Source organism: Nannobrachium achirus (assembly GCF_963921795.1).
Source record: "Nannobrachium achirus genome assembly, chromosome: 12".
NCBI lineage: Eukaryota > Metazoa > Chordata > Actinopteri > Myctophiformes > Myctophidae > Nannobrachium > Nannobrachium achirus.
In genome coordinates this window covers 61,467,340-61,492,966 of record NC_137832.1, presented here as the reverse complement: position 1 = coordinate 61,492,966, position 25,627 = coordinate 61,467,340, and the positions used below count along the sequence as shown (strand labels likewise).

General features: G+C 38.8%; 1 protein-coding gene across 1 annotated transcript; it reads right to left on the bottom strand.

The window, feature by feature from the left end:
- Window positions 1-2,499: 2,499 nt before the first annotated feature.
- Window positions 2,500-12,869, bottom strand: LOC308296248 (GTPase IMAP family member 8-like). Its single transcript, XM_080739437.1, has 5 exons — window positions 12,818-12,869; window positions 12,324-12,402; window positions 11,932-11,988; window positions 5,794-5,859; window positions 2,500-5,622 (listed from the first exon to the last, which is right to left on the bottom strand). Exons 2-5 carry the CDS (start codon window positions 12,349-12,351, stop codon window positions 2,999-3,001), a joined length of 2,775 nt encoding a protein of 924 aa, XP_080595563.1. The 5' UTR covers window positions 12,352-12,402; window positions 12,818-12,869; the 3' UTR covers window positions 2,500-2,998.
- Window positions 12,870-25,627: the final 12,758 nt, after the last annotated feature.

The following is a 25,627-nucleotide window of genomic DNA, read 5'->3' as shown; positions in this document are numbered from 1 at the left end:
TAGTGAGATATGGTGATATACTATAAAACTAAGGTATTCATTTGATATTCCTAATCTTATGCCTTTTAATCACTGACAACAAAACACATTTCACCATAACATCTTTAGATTTTTAAAGGGGGGATTCTCCAGCATGAAACACTATCTATTATGGATTGAGAGGGTAGGCCTACTGGCAATGGGTCATTAAAAGGGGCACTTTATGGCCTTTTAAAGATCTAATGTAAGTGTTGGGGTAAATGGGAAAGGGATTGAGATTTGGTGTGAAATATTTGAAAATGCTAAAAACTATGTATGCAATATAGCCTGGTTGGTTCAACTGAGAACTATACATCTATTACAGATTCATTCGTTACCTAGAGACAGATTTCACTTAAGGCTTCACCATAACATGAATCCTATGTCTCCTCTCTGCCTTAAGTGTAAGATTGAGATGGGTGATTTATTAGCCTGCATAGACTGTATAGTTAGCCTGGCGTTGTTCAGACTCATTCAAACTATCACCGGCAGAGGTGGATGATGAGTCGGTCTGGCCACGGCCACGCGAGGCTAGATTATACTCACTGTATGGTCATGTTGTAAAATTGAACGATGCTGGTTCGGGATTGTACAGTAGCTGAGTGTGAAAATACTTTATAAACGTTAAGGACGTCCACAATTACAACACCAGAGGCAGCGCCACAGATCACGTTCAACCCAAAGTCAACTCAAACAAAGGGTCAAACTTGTTCTTCTGCTATACAACCAAAATGTGGAACGCCCTACCGAAGGCCTTAAAGGAGTGTGGTTCCCTAGCATCCTTTAAAATCGCCCTGAAAAACCACTTACAGGCGGCAGCCATTCGCAACTGGCAATAACAAACTTAGCCCAGCCTCCCCTGACCCTTCTTTGTATTTACCAACTGTATATATAGACCTATATTTTTTACTATATCTACTGCATAGTACTGTGTTCTATCCGTCTGTCATTCAATGTTATATGAGATACTTCAATGGTTTCCTATGGAAATAAGCTTAGTCTTTTCTAGGATCTCCTTTTAGTTGACCTTGTACAAGTGATGAAACTGTACCTTTTTCTATGCAAACTTCTAATAAAGTCTTCAATCAATTAATGACCTTTGATACAAAGATTGAACTTGACCCTGTTTATTTGATTCTTGGTCTTCCTGATAAGAAGATTGTCAATGAGTTTCATAAACATTTTATGAGATGCAGCCCGCTCATGATAAGCTTTCCTGGTTGCATAACAAAGCACAAGGTTGCAGGTTAATAATAAAACTAATAATAATATAATAATAAACTTTATTTGTATAGCACCTTTCATACATGATATGCAGCTCAAATTGCTTTCCAGAGCAAAGATTGTACACATAAGCAACTTCCAGGCAACAATAAAACATAAAAGAGAAGAAAGAGAGAAAAAAAAAAGTAATTAACAATCAGCTAAAGGCAAGAGTGTAAAAATAGGTGTTGAGCTGTGCTTTAAACTATCCTCAGAGACTGCCTGCATGTGTACTGGGAGTTTATTCCAGGCTGTCGGTTTATTGTTAAGTCATTCAGTGTTTATAACTGCTATGTACATTAGTACTAGTACATTCGTTTTAGACATAGGCCCCCTGGAACCGTATCTTAAACCCACTGTAACAAACCTAGGTGTTAAAATGGACAGTGATTTTTTTAATGGACAAGCAAATAAATGCATGTTTTAAAATCTTTTTTCAGCTTAGGACTTTATCAAAGGCCAAGCCTTTTTTATCGTTTGATCGCTTGATTACTGCAATGCACTTTATTTGGGTGTTAGCCATGGCAGCCTTCATAGGTTACAGTTAGTACAAAATGCGGCTGCTCGCCTTTTGACAGGCACCAGAAGGCGTGACCACATTTCCCCTGTGCTGGCTTCACTCCACTGGCTCCCTGTGCATTTTAGGATTAAGTTTAAGATTTTATTGTTTGTTTTTAAATCTTTTCATGGACTAGCCCCACCTTATATCTCTGATCTCCTCGAACTTTATGTCCCCAAAAGGACATTGAGAACAGCAAGCAAGCTGCTGCTGGTGGTCCCTAGATCCAGTCTAGTACATAGGGGTGATCGAGCCTTCTCTGTGGCTGCCCCTAAGCTCTGGAATGAACTCCCCCTCACGATCAAACTGGCACCCTCACTCACTATTTTTAAAACCAGTCTTAAAACTCATTTTTATTCCCAAGTTTTTAATCCAGAGTGAATTTTATCTGTGTTTGTTTTTTGAGTTTCTATTTTATGCTTATCTGTGTTATGTTTATCTTTGTTTTTATTGTTTTTATTTCTGATTTGCTGTGATTCTTGTAAAGCACTTTGGTCAACTTGTTTGTTTTTAAATGTGCTCTATAAATAAAGTTGGATTGGATTGGATTGGATGTACAGATAACCCTGTAAACAGTTTAAGAGTTCAGTAATATTGTGATGCCTAGATTGCCTTTATAAATGTCCTATAAGCCCATATGGGCTTCCTGGGCACCAGGAAAGATGCATAACACTTTAACCACTTTAAACCTGGTGTCCTGGTTTTGGGAATGTCACATTTTCATTCACTGCTGAAATAGTACTTAACCACATTGTTTAGAATTTTAACAAGATACTTTAATGTAAGGAATACAAAGCATTAAACGTTAGTTATTTTATAAAAAAAAGTCATTCTCTTGAAATGAAATATAATTAAGCAGACCAAGGACATTTAATATCAATCAGATCAAGCTTACATGCTTGTCTCAAAAGTAATTAATAATTAGTACATCATTATCTGTCATTGTTTGTTATCTGAGCGGTACTGTACATTGGCTGGTAGTAACCCGGATAATCTGTAGTGGCCAACTGACGATCACACCTACCATAAATTCCATTCAAATGAAGACAGCAAAACTACAGAACAGTATGAGCAGTTAAAGTCAAATCATGTAAGTTGCAGATTAACAACAACAACAAATATAACAATAAACTGCTTTTTAAAAGCATGATAATGCTCTCAGCTGATGATGCAGTTTTTCTCATTATTTTTCAATTTGTTCAGTTCTTCGGTCTTCTTTTCTAGTTCTTTCTCCAATTCATTCACTTTATTTTCGTGTTTATCCGATTTCCCTTTCATCCGTTTAATCTCTGAAGCTTGTTTCAGTTTCAGATCATTTATTTCAGTATCTTTTCGTCCTATTTGATCTTCCAAATTCTTACCATGCTTTTCTTTGAAATCATTATATTCCTCAGCTTTCCTTCTAGCCTCGTCTTTGTATTGCTTCTCCATCCTCTCCAGTTTTACTTCATATGCTTTCTGAGTTTTCTGCCATTCCTTTACTTCTTTTTGTCTGTTTTCAAACTCTTCTCCTATTTTCTTCATGTGTTCTTTTCTTTCCCGATCAAATTCTTTCTGAAGCCTTTCTATTATCTGCTGCTCTTCTTTATCACCCTGGGCTCTTTTATCCCACCATTTCTTATTTTTTTCCTCCCAAGCCTCTTGTTGTTTTCTTATTTCTTCTTTCTTTTTTTCCAACATTCTATCATTTTTTTCATGATATTTTTTCTCCAAGGCCTCATGTTTTTGTTGCCACGTTTTTCGTTCCCTTTCCTCCTCTTCCTTCCTTTCTTTGTCCTCCTTTTTTCTTTCTGCCCGTTCTCTTTCTTTCTCCCTTTTCAATTTCTTAATACAATCCTCCTTTTCTTCCAGTAGTCTCTCTCTTTTCTTTCTCTCCTCTTCAATTTTAGCTTCCTGCTCTTCCATCATTCTTCTCATTGCTTGGAGATCTTCTTCATGTGTTCTTTCCAGGGCCGCCCTCTCTCTCTCCATCTCATCATCCTTCTCTTTTAAAATATTTTCCATTCGTTTTTGAATGGCTGCCTCAGCCTCCTGAAACATCTCTGTGGTGTAGCACCCGCCACCATTTATCTTCACCATCTTCTCAACCTTCACCAGCAGATCACTGACTTGTTTGCGGTCATTTTGACAATTGTTGTTGAACACGTGGCACCTTCCTCCACAGTCAGCAATCAGGTTCTTAAAAGAATCATCACTACTCTGTTCGATGTAGTCCTCAATGGACTGATCTTTTTCCAGTGAGTCTCCTCTTGTGAAAAGAATGATGGTGAACTTCTTGGAATTCTCTCCAAAGGCTTTCTGGATTAGCTCCAATGATTTTTTCTCCTCTTGTGTGAGCCGTCCAATTTGTAACACCAACAGGAACACATGAGGCCCTGGGGCCAGCAGAGGGAAGCATCTCATCGTTTCCAGCCTAACCTCTTCCAGGGACAATGTTGTATCAAACAAACCAGGTGTATCAACTACAACAACAGGACGGCCATCTACCTCACCATGTTTCTTCTGGCAACGCTTGGTGACCGATGACTGGCTGCACGTGGATTTAAATATTGTCTTACCCAGAATCGTGTTTCCTGTGGCGCTCTTTCCACATCCGGTCTTCCCAATCAGCACCATTCTGAGGCAATCACTGCTCTGACTGTTATCATCACCTGAAATATTTTTCAACTCCTCAAGTTCAGTTTGTTGCTTGATGACCTTTTCCATCTGTGCCTTGGTAAATATTTCTCTTGTGAAGCAGAGCGGATTCCCTTGCAGAAGTCTTATATTTTCTACTACAGAATCCAACAGCTTAGGAACTTGTTTGCTGTCCTTAATGTTGAAGACAGTGTGTCTGACTTCACAGCTCCGACACAGCTCCTGGATGTCTGTTTCTTTACCTACAATGTTGTCACCAGCTAGAGCGGTTGGATCTGATTCTACAGTTAGAGCCATAGTGAAATCATTGACTTGAGAGCTGAATACATCCTGGATGCTCTGTAACTCTCCCTTATCTTCATTGGTAGGGGGACCCTTAGGAACGACCAGCAGGAAGGCATGGACTCCCTCTGGATCACAGAGAGAGACACATCTTAATGCGTTGTGTAGCCCTTCATACTTAGACTTTTCATAGAAGGCAGGCAGGTCCACCAGGTTCACCCTGTGCCCACATACCACCGCCTGTCTCTTCACACACTCTGTAGAAGAACTAGACAATGGGCAGTCCTCGGTCTGACCCAGAATGGCATTGGCTACTGAAATCTTATCAGGTCCTCTTCTGCCACACAGCACCAGGTTCAGAGGAGGGTTGAACTTTGGTGTCATTGTGTCTCTAGCTTCAACAGATGTGAGGTATCTTCCTCTGTTTTCAATCACAATTTTCTCAATCTTCTGCATCAGTGATGGACGGTCATGTTCAATCATTATGCAGAGTCTTCCTCCACATTCTTCAATGGTCTGTTTTACAGAGATGTTGTCTTCATGACCCTCATGTGTTGTGATGACCATTGAGTGGTTAAAGGCCTCTTGATGAAACAAATGCATGATGAACTTCAGTGCATTTCTGTCTATCTCATTGAATTCAGAAGGATTCACTAACAGCAGGAAAACATTTGGTCCAGGTGGACAAAGAGCTGCACACTTCTTTATTTCCTGTTCCACTGATCCAACAGATTGAACGAAGAGGTCTGGTGTTTTCACGACTCTGACAGACTTTCCCTGCCACTTCCCTTTGATTAATTTGCGAAATGATATCTTTGTGTCTTCATTTTTCCCAAGAAGCACAATCCTTAGATCACTAGAAGCTAAAAAAGAAAACAAGATAAAAAAAATTGGCATTTTCACTATTTCAGCAAACTAATCAACCATTGCAATAACCAGGTAAATGAGTGTCAATTTCAAGGATTACACAAATGTAAAACCTTTACAAATGAAACAGCATAACAGTTGTTGTGATTTAGTTCAGCTTTACTCACTGTCAGGATGTAATAGCTCAGTGCTCCTGTGCCGTTTCTGAGGTGTTTCAGTTTTACCCATTCCCACTGTAATGAAAAAGAATGTAGAAAAGTACAATATCATAAGTATATAGGTTGTCATTTCTGGCAAATTAAGTTGTATGATAGATCACCTGATGTGATGTGTTATTGCAATAATTTAGTGGCACATTTTTAATTTACCGTATGTTTTTAAAGCCTTGACATTATTTTTTCATTGGGCACACAAAAAAATTAACAATTGTGCAAACAGTATGTTTGTGTTTGCATGTGATAATAATACAATAAGATATTAAGGGCAAAAGAAGACAGAGGTAAACTAATCGGAAAGCCTAACAGGGGATTAGGCACACACCGCAACATGCACACACCAACAATTAAAGGAGTAGTTCACCCCCAAAATGACTTTTCTTTCCTATTGATTGCGACCGAAGGTCGCATATACTCTGAAGAACCGTGTCGCTTGAGTGACCTTCCTTCCGTATCCTCTGTGATGTCCTTCCGTATCCTCTGTGATGTCAGCGAGTTGTGACATCACTTCCTGTACAGGGCGGCTACACGAAATGTGGATAACACTATATATGGAGATAGTCCAGTCCAATAGAAAGTAGCCATTGTTAGGCCGGAGTCAATGGCTGTCTGTCTGACTGTCTGTACAGGAAGTGATGTCGATGACATGGAGGTGTGGATAACACTATATATGGAGATAGTCTAGTCCAATATGTCATATGGGACTACCGTCATAGACAGTAGCCATTGTTAATCCGGAGTCAATGGCTGACTGTCTGTACAGGAAGTGATGTCACATGACAGACTTTTTATGCCCATATATGAGTCCTAACATGGAGATGTGGATAACACTATATATGGAGATAGTCTAGTCCAATATGTCATATGGAACTACCGTCATAGACAGTAGCCATTGTTAGGTCGGAGTCAATGGCTGTCTGTCTGTCTGTCTGACTGTCTGTACAGGAAGTGATGTCACATGACATACTTTCTATGCCCATATATGAGTCCTTCTGTACCACATCTCCATGTTTAGGCAAACTCCACACAGAAAGGCCCTATCGCCAACCCAACCTAGGGTGTGAGCGATAGGGCCTTTCTGTGTGGAGTTTGCATGTTCTCCCCGTGTCTCCTGGGGTTGATACCCTCACAAAAACATGAACAAACTCCCCCCAGAATGACAACAACTAGAATCGTCAGAGAAACGCTGTGGTTGGCAAGATGGTCAAGAATTGGCGCGACCTCGCCCTTTAGGGCGAGGTTGCATGTCACCCTGAGGTCGCATTCCACCCTCAGGTGTCTTACTAGTTAGTCACACCATGGGGACTTGAGTTCAATAATATTTCTTTGTATTTGTTGAATTCCTAAGACAAAAAAAATGTATCATAGTAAATTTACCCCCATTGATTCTGGATGGGGACCCAAATGCATGGGCCTGGATGGGGACCCAAATAAGGCCCTGGATGGAATCAATGGGGGTAAATTTACTTGACTCTTTACTTTACTTTATTTGTTTATTTAGACGGGACAATGCATATTAATGAACACTACATGAAAGCAATGTAAATAAGCCGGAATTAGCAAGAATGCTAAATTTCATCCGTAGTCCCCACATGAAGACAAAACAATACATACCAACAAACAGTAACCCTACATTAGGAGAGGGCGCCTAAGAACATACATACAAATACTATTTTTCCTCAACCAAGAGAAAACAACAAAAACAACACATATTACTAACAGTACCCTACATTAGAAAAGAAAAGTTTAAAAATATACGTACATGACATGGGCTGTACTCTTAAAACTATACATGGTCACAGGTTTGATTGTCAACTAACCATTTTTTTAGATTGAACTTGAAGGATGGAAATGACAAACAGTCTCTTATTGTTAGAGGTAGGCCATTCCAGATTGAACATCCCTGCACTGAAAGGGTGTTTTTTCCAAAAGCGGTTACCCGGTACGGTACTTCGCAATCCCCTCTAGTGATTGCTCTAGTATTGAGTCCTCTATCGGGCTTCCTTTTTATGAATTCCTTTAGGGGAGGTGGGCATAGACCATTTAGGGTCTTATATATGATACTGACCTGTTTAAATACCTTAAAATTAGCGAAACTCAAAAAACGGTACCTCTGAAGAATATTACAATGGTGATATGAGCGGGGTTTCCTATCGAATACCTTAAGCGCACTCTTATATAGCTGTTCAATGGGTTTGAGAATCGTTATACCTGTGCAAGACCAGTTTGTGAAACAGTACTCAATGTGTGATTGGATCATGCATTGGAGATAAGATTTAGCAGCACTAACTGCCAAACAAGGTCTGATTTGTTTAAAGTTCTGAAGGTTGAACTTGATTGTGTTTGTAACCTTTTTTACATGTTTTTTAAAGGTTAGGGTTGAGTCTAACATGACCCCGAGGTACTTGAACTCTGGCACAAGTTCAAGTTCCTCTCCACCCAGAAACACATTTGATGACTCCATCACAACTGGTCTTTTGGAAAAAGCCATGCAGACCGTCTTTTTTGCATTCAGGAGCAGGCATGAGTCTGTAAGCCAGTCCTGAACGCTGGTCAGAACAGAAGTTAAAACCGTTGACACCTCTGCATAGCTCTTTCCATGAGTCAGTATAACCGCATCATCTGCGTACATCTGGATATGTACATCTTTACATACATCAGGTAGGTCGTTTATGAACAGAGAAAACAGAATCGGTCCTACTATTGATCCCTGGGGGACACCAACCGAGCAAGTGTGATAAGGAGACTTGATGCCATTTATGCTTACACACTGTTCTCTATTTGATAGGTATGATGTAAACCATTTGATGGCCTCTGGGGACAAGTTGAAATGTGTTAGTTTGGACAAGAGGACCTGATGGCTGACAGAGTCAAATGCTTTCTTGAAATCTAAAAATACTGCCATTGCGCAGGGGGCCTTGTTCAAAGCACACTTTAGCTTTTCAATGAATAAGCAATTTGCTGACTCAGTGGAGTGGAAGGCTCGAAACCCAAACTGCATAGGATGCAGAGGGGTGTAGCCTTTGTCTAGATGTTTAACAATAGACTTTACAATCCACTTTTCAGCCACTTTTGATATAACAGGTAAGATGCTTATGGGTCTATAGTTTGATATGTCCGTTTTTGAGCCAGATTTGAATATAGGTGTTATAACAGCAGCTTTCCACTGAGTTGGGACAGTGCATTTTCTTATGGACAGATTTACCAGATGTGTGATTGGTGCCACCAGAGATACAATATTTGTTTTAAGAAAGTTTGTGTCAAGCCCGTGTGCATCTTTAGCTTTGGATGCTTTCAGTGATCTGACAATGTTTGTCACCTCGTTTTCTGTGACTTCCTCCAAATTAAAAATGGGGAGATCATTTTGAATAGGGCGTGAAACAAACTTAGAGGGTCTGAACAACTGTGTGATTTCATACACAGAGTTTAGAAAAAACAGCATTAGATTGCTAGCAAGCGTGTGGGGATCTTTCACCAGGACATTATCTATTTTAAGTTCTAAGTTGTTATTATCCTGCTTATAGTATTTCCCTGTCAGTTTATTTATGTATTCCCACACTTTTTTTCCATTTCCTCTGGCACTCTCTATGATGGAGATATAAAATCCAGCTTTAGCCCTCCTTAAGAAATTTGTGACTTTGTTTCTAGCATGTGTGAATAGCTGTCTGTCCGTTGTCAGGCCAGATTTTAATGCCTTTTTAAGCAGTAAATCTCTGGTTTTCATTTGATCTCTACATTTTTTATCGACCCAAGGTAGAGTAATTTTTCTCACTTTCCTCTGGTTACCACCTCTGGTGAAAGATTCCATTACCCTGCCAATTTTGGAAAGCAGGATATTACATCCGGTCTCAACATCATCACATGAGTGTAGATCATCCCACTCTAGCCCTTGTAGGGCAACCTCAAGGCTATGTTGCAGATGTTTTGGGATTGTTTTGACTATAGGCTGGGACTGAGCTTTGCTAAACGCCTGTTTTGAGAGTTTTCTGGAAAAGAATATTATGTTGTGATCAGAGAGACCTGTCACGAAGTTAAATGTTTTAGCGATTCTTTCCACTTTATTTGAAAACAGTAAATCTATCTTGGTTGCTGAGTGACTGGTTATTCTTGTAGGTTGCTCTATTAATTGGGTCAGATTATAGTGGTCTGTTACCAGTTTAAGATTTTTCCTTATTTTTTTATCGTCCCAGTTAACATTTGTATCACCAATTAGTATTACTTCTTGATTAAAATCACACGCCGTGAGGATGGTCTTTAGCTGGTCGTATACTTCTACTTTAGCTGATGGCTGACGGTATAAGCAAATTAGAGTGAACTTCATCTCTGTGGATAGTGTAATTTCTACACCTACACATTCGGACTCTTGATGTAAAGTTTATCCCCATTGATTCTGAACCAAATGCAAATGGTCCCCATCCAGAATCAATGGGGGTAAATTTACTATAATAAATGTTTTTGTCTTAGGAATGCGACAAATGAAAGAACTCAAGTCTCCATGGTGTGACTAATCAATAGAAAGAAAAAAAAACATTTTGGGGGTGAACTACTCCTTTAATCCCTGATTCCAAACCATGGACATGGTGCTGTGCCACCATATGCCAAAAACGGATAGCCAAATGGATATACTGTCACTTACAGTTGCTTTAATCTAGAACAGTCATAAAGTGCAAATAATTCACAGAGGAGATTATGTGCACATCGTGTAGCCCTAACTCTATTTAGGCCAGGAGCCAAGGACATCAAGGAGAAAAACATCTGCACACTGGTTTAAAGCTCTCAATTTAATTATTATTTTTATTTGTATTATTATTATTATTGTTATGTTTATATTACATACTTTTTGGGAGCTTTAAACCATTGTGCGGATGTTTTTCTCCATGATAATGGAGAAAAACATACGTATGCAACATACGTATACAACTTTATGTCTGTGGTAATAGCAAAGGTCTTTGTGAAACCTTTAGACTTTATGTTCCCCGTGAGCCATAGATGGCTATTAGACATCTGTCTAAAACCGGATTATAACTGGTCTAAAAGTTAGTTTTTTAGACAGCTAGTTAGCTTAGACCCCAGGGGTGGGAAACTTTGATGATGGAGAGGGCTACTATATTTCCATGCTCACTCCAATGGCCGAAACCTCTTATCTCTGTGTTTTAACTTTTTTCGTAATTAACGCCCTACCTCGTCATGTCACACAAAAGTACTGTTTTCGGTTCTCTGCTTGCACACAAGTAGACCATGTGTGGCCTGCTTGAGCGTGAGGAAGTTGGCACCTCGACAGTGCAGTTCTAGTTTCAAATGAATTTATTAGTTATAATTATGTTAACTTTATCCAATGGTTTATCTTACTATTGGTTATGCTAAATATATAACAAACTAAAAGCTTAGGAAAAACAAACTTCTGGAAAGGCATACTTTTCAAGATGGCACATATTCCCTCCCAATTTATATGCATTTTAAGCTCCTATGGACGCCATCGTAAAAATTATGCCTTTTCAGTGGTTTGTTTCTTTCTCCTATAAGCTTTTAGGATGTTATTTAGCATACCTATAGAAACAGAATACATTGAAAAATCTCTTCCATCAATTGTTTGGGGTTTCAACCATGTACAGACCAACTTGTTGCCGATACTTTTTGAAAACCTTATGTCCATACCCAACACCATGCCAAAAGTAAAAAACGTGTCACCAAGTGCATAATTATTATGATCTTTTTACATATTAAACCCCCCCCCCCCCCCAGGAAATGAGGGAGGGGTCTGACAATTTTAACCCTGTCGTTTTCTGATAGTTTGGTCCTTATAGAAGCTAAAACAGCAAAGAAAGAAATATTAGCAAAGAATCCTAAGGAATATTGTGAATACATATAGGGCAAAAAAAAAAAAAAGAAACAAAAAAAGAAGAAAAGAAACCCCCCCCAAAAAAACTATTTTAGCACAAAAATCCTATATGGGAGCTGTATTTTGGACATATACCACGCTAGGCCTACATGTCTTCTGAGCTGGGTTGGGGTGAGACACCACAGATTGTAAAAATGTCAAGTCTTTACAAATGAAACAGCACAATTGTGATTCAGGTCGGCTTTACTCACTATCTGGTTGTAATAGCTCATCGTTCCAGTGCCGTTTCTGAGGTGTTCCCTTGCCCTCTGTAATGATATAGAATGTAGAAAAGTACAACGTAAGTAAACAGGTGGTAATTTCTTGTTAACTTATCTGTATGGTATGGTGTATTTTTAGACAAAAAAATATATTTTATTTTTAAATTAAATCAATAGGCCTATTCCAAAATGTCCAAATTACAATGACATTGCACATCTTTTTTCCTTTTTCTGTCACGAAAATGTGGAAAATATGTGCCCTAAATATTAAACCAACACAATGAAGTCAAAATTGGAAAAATGGTTTAAAAGGTCCATGATGTGGAAATTATAGATTTACTTTTTCAGTCCACATTTATGATGTACTACCTGACAGGACTCACCAGGTGTTGTAGTCAGTGAATCTGCCATAACGTCCTTCAGGTCTGTCTTCACTCACACAATTCTGGATCCAAACTCCATCTGAATACAGATACAAAGTTGCTGATTTCAAATAAAAGAAGTAAAAAAGAAGCCTCATTTTCAACATTACTCTGTAAAGCAAACTAGTGTCACCGGCTCACAGCATCGATCACAGTAACAGTTTCAACCTGGTGTCAAGATTAAATAAAGCAAAACAGAGCATGTAACACACACAGGATATATGTTCAGTAATAATAATACAGTAGTAGTACTACTACTAATAATAATAATTACATAAATGAAGAATGGCTTCGGACTCTTGGAAGATTAGCCGATGGGCTAAAATATTAAAAAGAAAAATCTAAATCAAATCAAATCCCAATATTCACCTGAATTAACCTTGATGATAGTCATTATGTTTAGGCTAACGTTATTTTGTTTATTAGTTCATAAGTTTTCAGTTCTCTTTACTTACCAATATATTCTGTCCATAACATTCATGCTCACAAGAACAACTGAAGTAGTCCTGAACAAGCACTGAACAACTGAACACAGGATCAGGATGTCAACTACAGTAGATAATCATTAACTCCAGAGTCCAGACTCCTGCTATAAAGTGTCTGTTGTTGCACTAAACAGTTTATTTAATTGAAACAACATAGAAACCTGATGGGGGAAAATGGCTAAGATGGTTGTGCCTTAAATACATATATGTAGGCCTACATTTAACACCCTCTCTGTGAAAAGTGCCTTCTCTCTCTATAAACATTTTGCCGAGACAAGACGATTGTTGATAGAAGCAATAGATAGAAATGAAATACATAATATCATATAGTAAGAACAAGAATAAAACAACTACCAATCAAGAACACAAACACTGAATATCTCTTGAAAAGAGATGTTCTGAAAATAAAATAGAAAAAAAGGTATAAATGCCAAAACTGCGAAGAGATCTCTTTTTGAACATAATTATCCACATAATATACAGTAAATACACTGAAAACGTTTTGTTTACTCTATTGTAGATTAATTATTATTAAACACACAGCTGGACTTTGATTGATTGATTGAAGACTTTATTAGAAGTTTGCATAGGAAAAGGTACAGTTTCATGACGGTACAGTTCACTGGTACAAGGTCTACTAAAAGGAGATCCATGAAAAGACTAAGCTTATTTCCACTGGAAACCATTGAAGTATCTCATATAACATTGAATGACAGACAAATAGAACACAGTACTATGCAGTAGATATGTAAAGAAAAACAAAAAAGAAAACAGTAAGTCTAAACAAACAGTATAAAAGAAGGGGCAGGGGAGGGTAGGGTTGGGCTAGGTTAGTTTTTTTTACCAGTTGCGAACGGCTGCTGCCTGTAAGTGGTTTTTCAGGGCAATTTTAAAGGATGCTAGTGATCCACACTCCTTTATGACCTTCGGTAAGGCTTTCCACATTTTGGTGGTATAGCAGAAAAAAGAGTTTGACCCTTTGTTGGTTTTGACTCTGGGTTGAAAGTGATCTGTGGCGCTGCCTCTGGTGTTGTAATTATGGACATCCTTAATGTTTATAAAGTATTTTGACAGGTACTTGGGTATCATAGTGGTGTAGTGTATCTTGTACACCAGGCCCATTGCAAGTTGCTGTACTCTGTCATCTACTCTGAGCCACCCCACTCTTAACTGGTGAGTAGCGGTGGGTTGAGTCTGATAGGGAAGGTTAAGTAGGACCCTAATTAGTTTATTTTGGGCTGTTTGGAGGGCTTGTGGGGCGTCACGATACCATACCAGGCTCTGAAATTGTTCTTCAATGTTCTATGCTTTTATTTTTTCTTGCTTTATTGTAATCATTTTACTTATCTCTTTTTTATGTATTTTTTATTTCTATTTTACTTTTTCTCTGTTAAGCACGTGTGCTTCATTTTATGCTCTGTAAAGCACTTTGAGCTGCATTTCATGTCATGAAAGGTGCTATACAAATAAAGTTTTATTATTATTATTATTATACGTGGACTCCGTAGTCAAAGAGGGGCTGGATTATTGCACCAGCTATGGTCTTCAGTGTGTTGAAATTGACCATTGGGGCGATCCTCTGTAGGAAACGAGTTCTTTGGTTGATTTTATTTATTACTTTAGAAGTCATCTTTTCACTGGAAAGATTAGTGTGGTATCGGGCCTACAGCATAGGCATCATATTTGGAATATTATATACAAGCAGGCTCACACAGTTGAATACAAGAGGGTTAAAGGTCATTTACTCAAGCCACCATAAGAGCCAGCTGTCTCTTATCTTATTTTAGACCATAGTGGCTTTGTTGTCTTCGACTGTCCCGAGACAGTCAAAGGCTACACCCTGCTGGGTTTATTAGATCACAATCAAACAGTGAGTCATTACAGACTCACATTTGGGGCAATTCGGACCTTAAGACCTTACTGTCTTTTATCTCCTTTTAGACAAACCACAACAGGGACTCAACATTCCTCTGGTTTGATTATCTTATCTTTTGGGTCAAGAATGACCCCTGTGAACAGTAAACAGAGGGCCACAACGAAGAAGCCAGTGACCCCAGGCATAAGGTGGAGAGCACACAGTGGTGGCAGAGTTAATTATAGCTTATCTAGTGTTCCTCTACCTGCCATGCCCTGTGGCATTCTAGAGACCCCCTGATGGGTGGCTCAGCTGTCAGCTGACAGTGGTGGACAACTGGGACTAGCCCGGACAACAGCCTGACATAAAGTTACCCAAAGGTTTCCTTTAAGGGTTTATTCTTTCTAGCATTAAGCTTACTGGGTGAATCAACATGATGATGCTGGGATGCTGTGGTGGGGATGGTGTGGAACTGAGGGCCCTCTGAGCCTCAAGAATGCTGTAAACTTCTCAACTCTGCTTGTCAATAAAGCTTTCTGGACATCATTGAAGCCTGCCTGGACCTCACCTACTTTCCAAGGAAGATCCACAGAACTTCTCATACTTTGGTAGCTCATTGCCTCCTTGTGTACAACAGCAGCTCACAACAGACAACCAGTGCTCTGCTGAAGGAATAATCGACCAGATACGACATTAGCTTCAAGGATACATCCTAAGTAAGAGATTTCGTTTTTTCGTGTTATGACCTTGTCACCCACTTTGATTGTGAAGTTATCGACTTTTTTGAGGTTATGATTTGATCCAAAGAGGATGGACTCAGTTTTTCCCAGGTGAATTGATAATTTGTTGTCATTAAGCCATGTGCAGATCTTACTTAGTTCAGAGTTAAGTGTCTTTTCAACCTGCAAGTGGTCCTTGCCCGAGACTAGGAGAGCCGAGTCATCCGCGAACAGGAACAGGTTGCAGTCACAAGCAGATGCCATGTCGTTCACGTATATTAGGAACAACAGAGGTCCCAGTATGCTACCTTGAGGAACACCACAGCTTACTGGGAGGGAGGGGGGGGGGACAGGGTACCGTTAATCTCCACCACCTGTTCCCTCCCCACCAGGTAAGACTGCATCCAACTCACTGCTGCGCTGTCAAGACCGATGGCTTTTAGTTTCTCAATCAGAATAGAATGATTTACGGTGTCAAATGCCTTCTGGAGGTCCATCATGACCATGCCGCTATATTTGCCGTCATCCGCTTCGCGTTTGATTTGGTCAGTCAAATAGAGAAGGCATGTGTCAGTGGAATGAGATTTTCTGAATCCAGATTGGAACTCGTAAATCAGATTATTCTCATCGAGATATCTTGCTATCTGTTCGTAGACTATTTTCTCCATGACTTTGGATATGGAGCTAAGAATGGAAACGGGACGGTAGTTTCCAGGGTCTAGTTTGCTACCTTTTTTATGCAGGGGGGTTACTTTTGCTAGTTTGAAGTCCTGTGGGACATGACCCTGTTCGATGGAAAGGTTAATTATGTGGGTAATCTTCAAAGAAGATTACGTATTAAATATTAACCACAGTTTTATAGCACAGGGTTATTTGATATGATTTATTGTGTCACACACAAATAAAAGTACCACACTAGTTGTGAAACATTCTGTTATATTCAAGGAAGGAAAATAGAAATTGCACAATAAAATCCTCAGTGTTAATTTATCCATCTTAGGTGGGTCCATTTGGTTACATATGTACGTTCCCAGAGCTGCATATGACAATAGTCAAAAATATCAGAGTGCCCCTTTTTTATACACAAATATAACAATTAAATAACATAATAATTAATAAAATAAAATACATACAAATGAAGGTTCACATATCTATCAGAAGGAGTGCAAAGGAATAATAGATTTTAAATGTTCTCTTGTAATTCTTCCCATTGCATCTGTGCCTGAAATAAACCCCACCCATTCCCACTAGTCTCAGTCAGAAATGCAAGAATATGCACATCAAAAGCACATAACGCACATTTGAGAGCTATTTTTAGCGTTCTTTTGTTTTATCAATATTATAAAATGTAGTCTATTTAATAACAATATTTTCCCATAAAAAAAGAAGAAAGATCAAGAGTGAAATGTTAAAAGGAGCCCCCACACGATAACTCTTATACAATTGAATTAGCACATATGTACAATTATAATGTTTTTGTATTATCCGATAACACCAAATAACTACATTTAGATCTATAATAATTATCGCTCTAAATGTATATCCATAGTGTTCTCCATATAGCCAACCATCCAATTTACGTTATTATCTGTGCTTAGATTTGAAATATTTTGAACTCTGGACACTCCAGAGTTTTTAACAGGGAAAAAACACTTTGGTGGACACAGTCTTAAAGGACCCCTCACACTCACACCATCCCTCATATACGCTCAGGACGGTCCTCACTAAAATGAACCCAGAGAAACTTGAAGTTGCTCACTTCCCACCTCAGCCCAGCCATGTTGATGTAAATGGGGGTAGGCCTATGTGCTCTTTGTAGCCTCCTATGCCCCTAGTAGCCATAATCTTGGTAAAAACCTGATCACTTATGCAAATTCTACAAACTGTATGCAAAGACAAAGGGGGAAAGTAGCCTACCCAAAAGCCAGACTGGATTCAAGCATGGATTCAGTTGAAATACTGGTCTGCTGTGGGACCTCGAACGCACAAGCAGTGCATGCTATTGCTAAATACACCATAAATGTAAAATAGTTTGACCAATTAAAATTCTAAAATATCTGTACTAGATTTACCAGATACATGTTGCAAAGCAGCAGTGAACAGTGTTAAAGTTACAAGCCAAGAGAAATACACGTATGCTGCCTCTATATGGAATCCAAATAACTAAAATGAGGTTGTGTAGACCAGTGTTTCACAATCTTTTTTGGCTTGAGTACCCCCTTTCCCTGATGACAACAACATTTTGCTTATACAACTGCAATTAAATTATACATAAATTGTGCAAGATGCTAAATATTAAGCACCCATTCAAAGAATATATAAAATCACAAATCAGAAATGGAGTGAAAGAGTTTCAAACGGTTTTCATGTCAACTTAAACATTCCACTTGCCTGGTACCATGTAATTTGGGTTATCAACTCAGGCTCATATCAAGTTTCTCCATGTGTCATCATTAAACATAACAGTACATGTTTTTACCCTCCTCATTCAATTTGTAGTCAATGTGTTAACTATGAACAATATTAGCATAATTTATACCTCTATTTCTCTTTTTGGGGTAATTTTCTTGAGTACCCCCTGCAGTACCTTCGCGTATCCCTAGGGGTACACGTATCCGCATTTGAGAAACACTGGTGTAGACCACCACATGATGGTGGCAGTCATTTTCTGTTGTTTGATTGTGTCACATGTTCCATGGATTTATAGTTAAGAATGATTGATAAAAATGTACTGTCAAATGAACCTCATGCTGACCCTGACATTTATCTCAGAAATGTTAAATGTGATTCCTTTTCAGCAGAATTCTTACAGAATTCTCTCCAATGTCTACAATACAGTGGTGTAAAGTAACTAAGTAGATTTACTTAAGTACTGTACTTAAGTACAATGTTGAGGTACTTGTACTTTACTTGAGTATTTCCAATTTCCAATACTTTCACTTCTACTCCACTAACAACTCGGATCCAAATATTGTACTTTTACTCCACTACGTTTATTTGAAAACTTTATTTACTAGTTACTTTGCAGATATAAATTATAATATTATAAAACATACATAAACCACTTTAGCCCTATTTTATACCTTAGCCGAGCTTGGAGATCTGCTATTTTCAAACATTTTGTACTTTTACTTTTGGTACTTGAAGTACATATTGATGCCAACACTTTCATACTTTTACTCAAGTACATTTTGAATTCTGGACTTTTACTTTTAATGGAGTATTTCTATATTGCAGTATTGATACTTTTACTTAAGTACGACAATTGAGTACTTTTTCCACCACTGCTCCAATACTACTATAAATACTTACTGTGGAAAGCCTTACCGAAGGCCATAAAGGAGTGTGGATCACTAGCATTCTTTAAAATCGCCCTGAAAAACCACTTACAGGCAGCAGCCGTTCGCAACTGGTAAAAAAAAAAAACCTAGCCCAGCCCTACCCTCCCCTGCCCCTTCTTTGTATATACTTACTGTTTGTTTAGACTTAAAGGAGCTATAGTCAACTTTTTGACTGACAAAGTGTCGACCTTACAAAAAAAAAAAGTTGACTATAGCTCCTTTAATGTTTTTTTTTTTGTTCTTTCATTTTATTTTATTTACATTTCTACAGCATAGTACTGTGTTCTATTCATCTGTCATTCAATGTTATATGAGATACTTTAATGGTTTCCTGTGGAAATAAGCTTAGTCTTTTCTAGGATCTCATTTTAGTAGACCTTGTACCAGTGAACTGTACCGTCATGAAACTGTACCTTTTCCTATGCAAACTTCTAATAAAGTCTTCAATCAATCAATCAATCTGTATAATTGCTTTTCCCGGCTGTCAAATTTGTATTTTATTTTTATATTATTGTCCTATAATGTCTTCTTGTCAAACGTCATGTTTTTATGTTTTGTGTGGACACCAGGAAGATTAGCTGTTGTTATGCACCAGCTAATCCTAATAAACTCTATTGGTGAAGACGTTGTCATTTCTGATAAGACAAGAGTGCCATATGTCAAGTTCTTGAATGTTCTCATTGATGAAAAACTGGAAAAATCATATCATTCTGTGATCCGTTTTTTGCCCAATAATCAGGTTAGGTACACAACTATCCAACAAGAATATCTTCTGATCTTAATGTGGCTTTCTTATTAGGACTACAGTTGGATACCAAGAACCATGTGTGTGTGTGTTTGTGTGTGTCTCTCACACACACACACACACACACACACACACACACACACACACACACACACACACACACACACACACACACACACAGTAATAGTTTTTTTTTTATAAATATTGGGGAAATTTGGATCGTTATAATCAATAAGGGTAATATTAAGGGTCATAATACATACCAATTTCATCCCATGAGGGAAATTAAGCATTTTCAGCCCAACCCAGCTGATTCGCTGCCCACAAGGAGCGCGTGAGCAATTAGGGGTTAAGAGTCTTGCTCAGGGACACAAATCGACATTGCTACCCTGGCCTTGAATCGAACCAGGGACAACCAGGGGCTCTGGTTCACCAGGCAGGATCTCTAACCATTTAGCCATCATATACATGTGCATGCTTTTATCTTGATTTTTATACTGTTACAAAATGAAGTGTAGAAAAAAAACACAGACAGTTTTACAGGATCAAAACAACATTTGAAACAACGTAGTACATTATTATTATTATTAATACGGTAACAGGATCAATTCAAAGCTTTACTAGTTGATAGTTTTACAGGATCAGCACCAATCTTTAACAAGGTAGCATAACGGGATCAATACAAAGATTTACAGCAAGATAGTCAACGACCATGCAGATCAATCTCCTGTCCTTGTCTCACAAGTGATCTTATCTGGCTTTTGGGTCTGTAATCTGAGATACAGATTGTGACTGTACTTTGTAGACTGTTCACTGGTGGTCATCACACCTACCACAAAATCCATTCAAATGCAGCAGTGGTAAAGTAATGTTCAGTTAACATCAAGTCTTCTGATTTGTTTTGTTTACTTTATGATAATGCTCTCAGACAATGCAGTGTCTTCCATACTTCTTTGTCAGGTCATTATGCTGCTTTTTTATTTCTTCCAGTTCTTCTTTTCTCACCTTTGTGGCTTGAAGGTACTTCTTGCATGCATCTCTGGTCATTCATATCAGGCTCTTTAATGAGATCTTTTATCTTCTCCAAAACCTCTTGTTGTTTTATCATTTCTTGTGTTTTATTTTCCAACTTTCTCTCCAAGTCATCGAATTTGTCTTTCCACTCTTTTTGCTTCTTTTCAGCATTTGTCTTCCTTCTTGTGTCCCCCTTTTCTCTTTTTTCCTGCTCTTTATCTCTCGTTTCTTGCTCTTTCTTAATATAATGCTCCTTTTCTTTCAGTTGTTTCTTCATCTCCTTTTCAGTATCGTCGAATCTTTTTCTATCTTCATTCATTTTTCTTTTCATTTCCTGCATTTCTTCAGCATGTGTTCTTTTCAGGTCCTCCATCTCTCTCTTCATCTCATGTTGCATTTCTATTTCACTGGCTGTACCTGCCCCCTGGAACATCTTTGTAGTGTAGCGCCCACCACCATTTTCCCTCACCATCTTATCAACCTTCAGCAGCAGATCAATGACTTGTTTATGGTTGTTTTCATCATTGTTGTTGAAGACATGGTACCTTCCTCCACATTCATCAATCAGGTTCCTTAATGATTCATCACTAGAATTGTGTATGTAGTCGTCAATGGACTGATTATCCTTTTCCAATGAGTCTCCTCCTGTGAAAAGAATAATGGTGAACTTGTTGCCATTCTTTCCAAGGGTGGTCTGGATTAGCTTCACTGTGTCTTTGTCCTCTTTTGTGATTATGCCAATTCTTAACACCAACAGGAACACATGAAGCCCCAGGTCCAGCAGATTGATACATTGTATCACCCCCCGGTCAATATCTTCCTGGGACAAACTTGGATCAAACAAACCAGGTGTATCAACTACAACAACATTACGGCCATCTACCACACCATTTTCTTTCTGGACATTCTTGGTGACAGAGGATGGGCTGGATTTGGATGCAAATATTTTCTGACTCAGTATAGTGTTTCCAGAGGTGCTCTTTCCAACACCAGTCTTCCCAATCAGTACCATGTTCAGAGGGTTGATCTTTGGTGTCATGGTGAGACCACTCTGTCCATTATTCTCCTTAACAACTTGACCCAATCGTGTTAACAGCGCTTCGCGTTCAAGGTTCCTCTGCTCTAATTGTCTGTACCTACATTTGATGATCATGTCATGTAGTGGAGGATGCTCCAGATAGTTGAACACATGACCTGTATTGGGATTTAATTCTAATACAAGTGAGTGATCAAATGGGCGATCGCTGAATTCTTGAAGAACGTTCTGTAACTCGAGGCGTTGTTCTTCAGTGAAGTCTTCAGGCTGAAGCACCAGTAGAAACACGAGAGGTCCAGCAGCTAAATCTCTCAAACAGCTTTGGATCTTCTCTGACCGTTTTGCTGGTGAGATGTTGGGATGTAGCAGGTCTGGAGTGTTGATGACCACCATCTGTGTTTTCTCCACTTGACCACTACCTATCATACAGTCAGTAAGAGCATCATGTCCACTGAACACAGTCTGTCCCAGTAGGAGGTCCCCAACTGCATTCCTCCCCAACTGGCTGTTCCCCAACAGAACAACAGTCAGCTCCACTGAAATGAAAACACTCCATTAAAAAATTACTAATGAATTATATTCTTCTTAACATTAAGCACACATTTTCCCTTCAAACAGTCAGGGCCATAGTAAATTAGACTTTATATTTATAGTGTTAGTTCTGCATGATCTTAATTTGTATCACCTTAAATCAACTGTGACATTGCAAGATCCAGGAAAATGAATGTCAATGGGCCCGATTCACCAACCTACGTACGAACGTTCTTACAAAGACATTTGTTCTTAGACCCTTTTAAGAAGTTTTTTAAGAAGATTTGGCATACACCAATGTTTTCTTAGCTGTGATTTGTTCTTATGTTAAGAAAAAATCTACGCACACTGTAGAGCACTCTTAGGGTGGCATTTTAGTTCTTAAGTGTGACATGCTGTGCTAAAATAATTTATTCTTTATGTTTCTTCAATTCTACAGTTGTATAATAATATGATTTAAATCACCAAAATATTTGTATCATATCTTTAGAGCAGTGGTTCTCAAAGTGTGGTTTGGGGACCCCCAGGGATCCTTTAGGAAGTTCCAGGGGGTCCACTGTAAAACGAGGAAGAGTTTTACCATTTTAACCCAGTTTTAAACTTTGTTTGAAAATAGCCGATCTACAAGTTCACAACGCATAACCATTACAGCCCATTTTGAGCTTGTAGATCGGATATTTTTTAAACACTATGATAAATCTTGAAAAGTCTTCCCAGGCAGAAAATATTTTCAGGTGGGGGTCTGCAGAATGCATGTCAATGTGGTGGTCCTTGACATGAAAATGTTTAGAACACTGCTTTAGACTAGTTTTCAACAGGTCTGAAAATTGCATCCCAACCCAAAATGCCCCCCCCCCCCCCCCCCCCCCCAAAACCCTTCATCACCCCCCCCCCCCCCCCATAACCCAACTCCCTACCCTCACCCCCATATCCCAACAGCTGCCACATGCCCATTGTCCTGTCCCCTTCCTACCTGAAAGCCCCCCTTGCACCATATCCCAACCACACCCCTACCCTACTTCACCCCATTACATACCAAGCAGCTGCTAACTCAAAGCCTCTCTATACCCACCCACCAGCTTTCAGTAATACAATGTTTTATATCCACTAATAATGCTATTTCCAAACATGAAATATGGATAACATTCTAATTTCAGCAAATTTACCTTGATGTCTATAGTGAAATAATAAAATACATTCATTCATTAAATACAAATAATTAGCTGTTCACTTCAGAAGTACCTCCACAGAAGTATTGATATATATCTTTTTAATGTTTGGAGTCTAGTGTTCCACCATCTTTACACTTTAGGGATTCTTGACTTCATTCTCTCAACTTTATTTCTGTGAGTGATTTCTTGTGATTTCTGTGTACAGCAATCAAACACAGGTGTGACTGCAGAGAGTGTCATGAAGTCGTGCCTTATATGGGGATTTGTGGGTGGCTCCCTATGGTAATAGGGATGCAAATTAGGATATGTGGGGCGTCTACCTATGATAATTAGTATTAGCTGGCACACCCCTTCAAGTTACGAGGATTGGCATTCATCATGAAAAGAACATAGTTAAGAACAATTTTGCCTTCCTAAGAACGTTTCATGAATCGGACTCAACTTCACTTAGGAATTCACTTAGGAAGAAATTTAAGAACAGGTTAAGAAGAAAGTTAAGAACTTATTGGTGAATGAGGCCCAATGTCAGAGCAATTCATTAAAACACAACTGTAATGGTAGATCTTAAAGGAGTAGTTCACCCCCAAAATGCATTTTTTTCTATTGATTAGTCACACCATGGAGACTTGAGTTCAATAATATTTTTCTTTTGTATTCGTTACATTATAGTAAATTTACCCACAGATTCTGGATGGGGACCCAAATGCATGGGCCTGAATGGGGACACAACTAAGGCCCTGGATGGGGACCCAATGCATTTGGGTCCCCATCCATTTGGGTAAATTTAGGGTCAAGGGTCAAGTAAATTTACCCCCATTGATTCTCAGACAAATGCATTTGGGTCCCCATCCAGGGCCTCTTATTTGGGTCCCCATCCAGGCCCATGCATTTGGGTCCCCATCCAGAATCAATGGGGTTAAATTTACTATAATACATTTTTTTGTCTTAGGAATGCGACAAATACAAAAAAATATTATTGAACTCAAGTCTCCATGGCTAATTAATAGAAAAAAAGTCATTTTGGGGGTGAACTACTCCTTTAACAGTTGTGAATGATTCCGTTCAGTTTTACTCACTAAGAGGAGGTAGAAACTCATTGCTGCTGAGCCGTTTCCGTTTCTGAGGTTCCTCATCCTGGCTCACTGTAATGATAATTTAGAAAACATCAATATAGGTTATCGTTTATTGTTCATCTGCACTACAAAGCTCACGTGCAGTAACTATAGAGTAAAACTGAGAAAATGGCTTTAACAATTGTTAACTGGCCAGCAAAATGAGTAACCGGTTTACAAGTGATGTAATTTCTATGCCCCAAAAACCATAATGGCTGATTGACCTTGATGCCAAAGATACACTGCCTTTGCATTGCCTTAAATGGTTTTAATATCAATCATAGTACAGTAACTACAATTTAGTTGTTGTTTTTCAGGTCAATGACACCTTAGCTGAGAGAGAGAGAGAGATGAAGCAGGTACCCCCAAATTGTATTGTATTGTCGTAGATTTGTTTTGACAGCACTATGATCAGTAAGTAAGAAAGTAAGTAAGCCTTGCCGAGCCATGCGGCCCATATGACTCGGCCGAGCCATGAGGCTCATAGGGCAGGAGCCTATCTCCTGTTTCTGTAACGTGAGGCAGCTTGATGTACAAGTACACCCCCTGGACATGACGCTAGTTTGTCGCAGGGACTTACCCCCAATCCAACCCTTGAGTGCCAAGCAGGGAGGCACTGGGTCCACTGAGTCTTTGGTATGACCCGACCGGGGTTTGAACACTCAAACCACTAGGCCACTGAACTGGTGATCAGTGTTGTGTATTAATGTTTTTTGTTTGTTTACACATTATCTTTTCTATTAATATGTTGGATTCTACCTCTACAGTAAACCAAAAATAGACAATCTACAAGCGATCTACAAGTTGACATGCAGATCTGCTATTTTCGGTGAATGTTCCCCCCAGAATAGGGATGCTAGGGTTCAAGTGGTTGGTGTGATAGACTGTAGTAAGTCTGAGGACCCATGTCTTTGGCTATAGCCTTTTATAATTCATGGATACCTACCATATTGGGTTTAGTGAGGGAGGATATCAGTATACTTGAATAAATTAAACATTAAATATATATTTTATATGCTATTGAAAACAACGCATCAATTAGAGATGTACAATGTTGAGACTAAAAATAGTATCTTCGTGATTGCAAGCCAAAATACAACATATTAAGGGATATCATAATAATATAAGGGTTAGGGTTAGATTAATCACAATTATCAAAGAAGCGTTTGCTATTTAGCACAACCAGGCATGCCTAATAAAACAGCAAACACTTCTTCAGCCACAATTGTGAGTTACAAGAAACTTTGGAAACGTT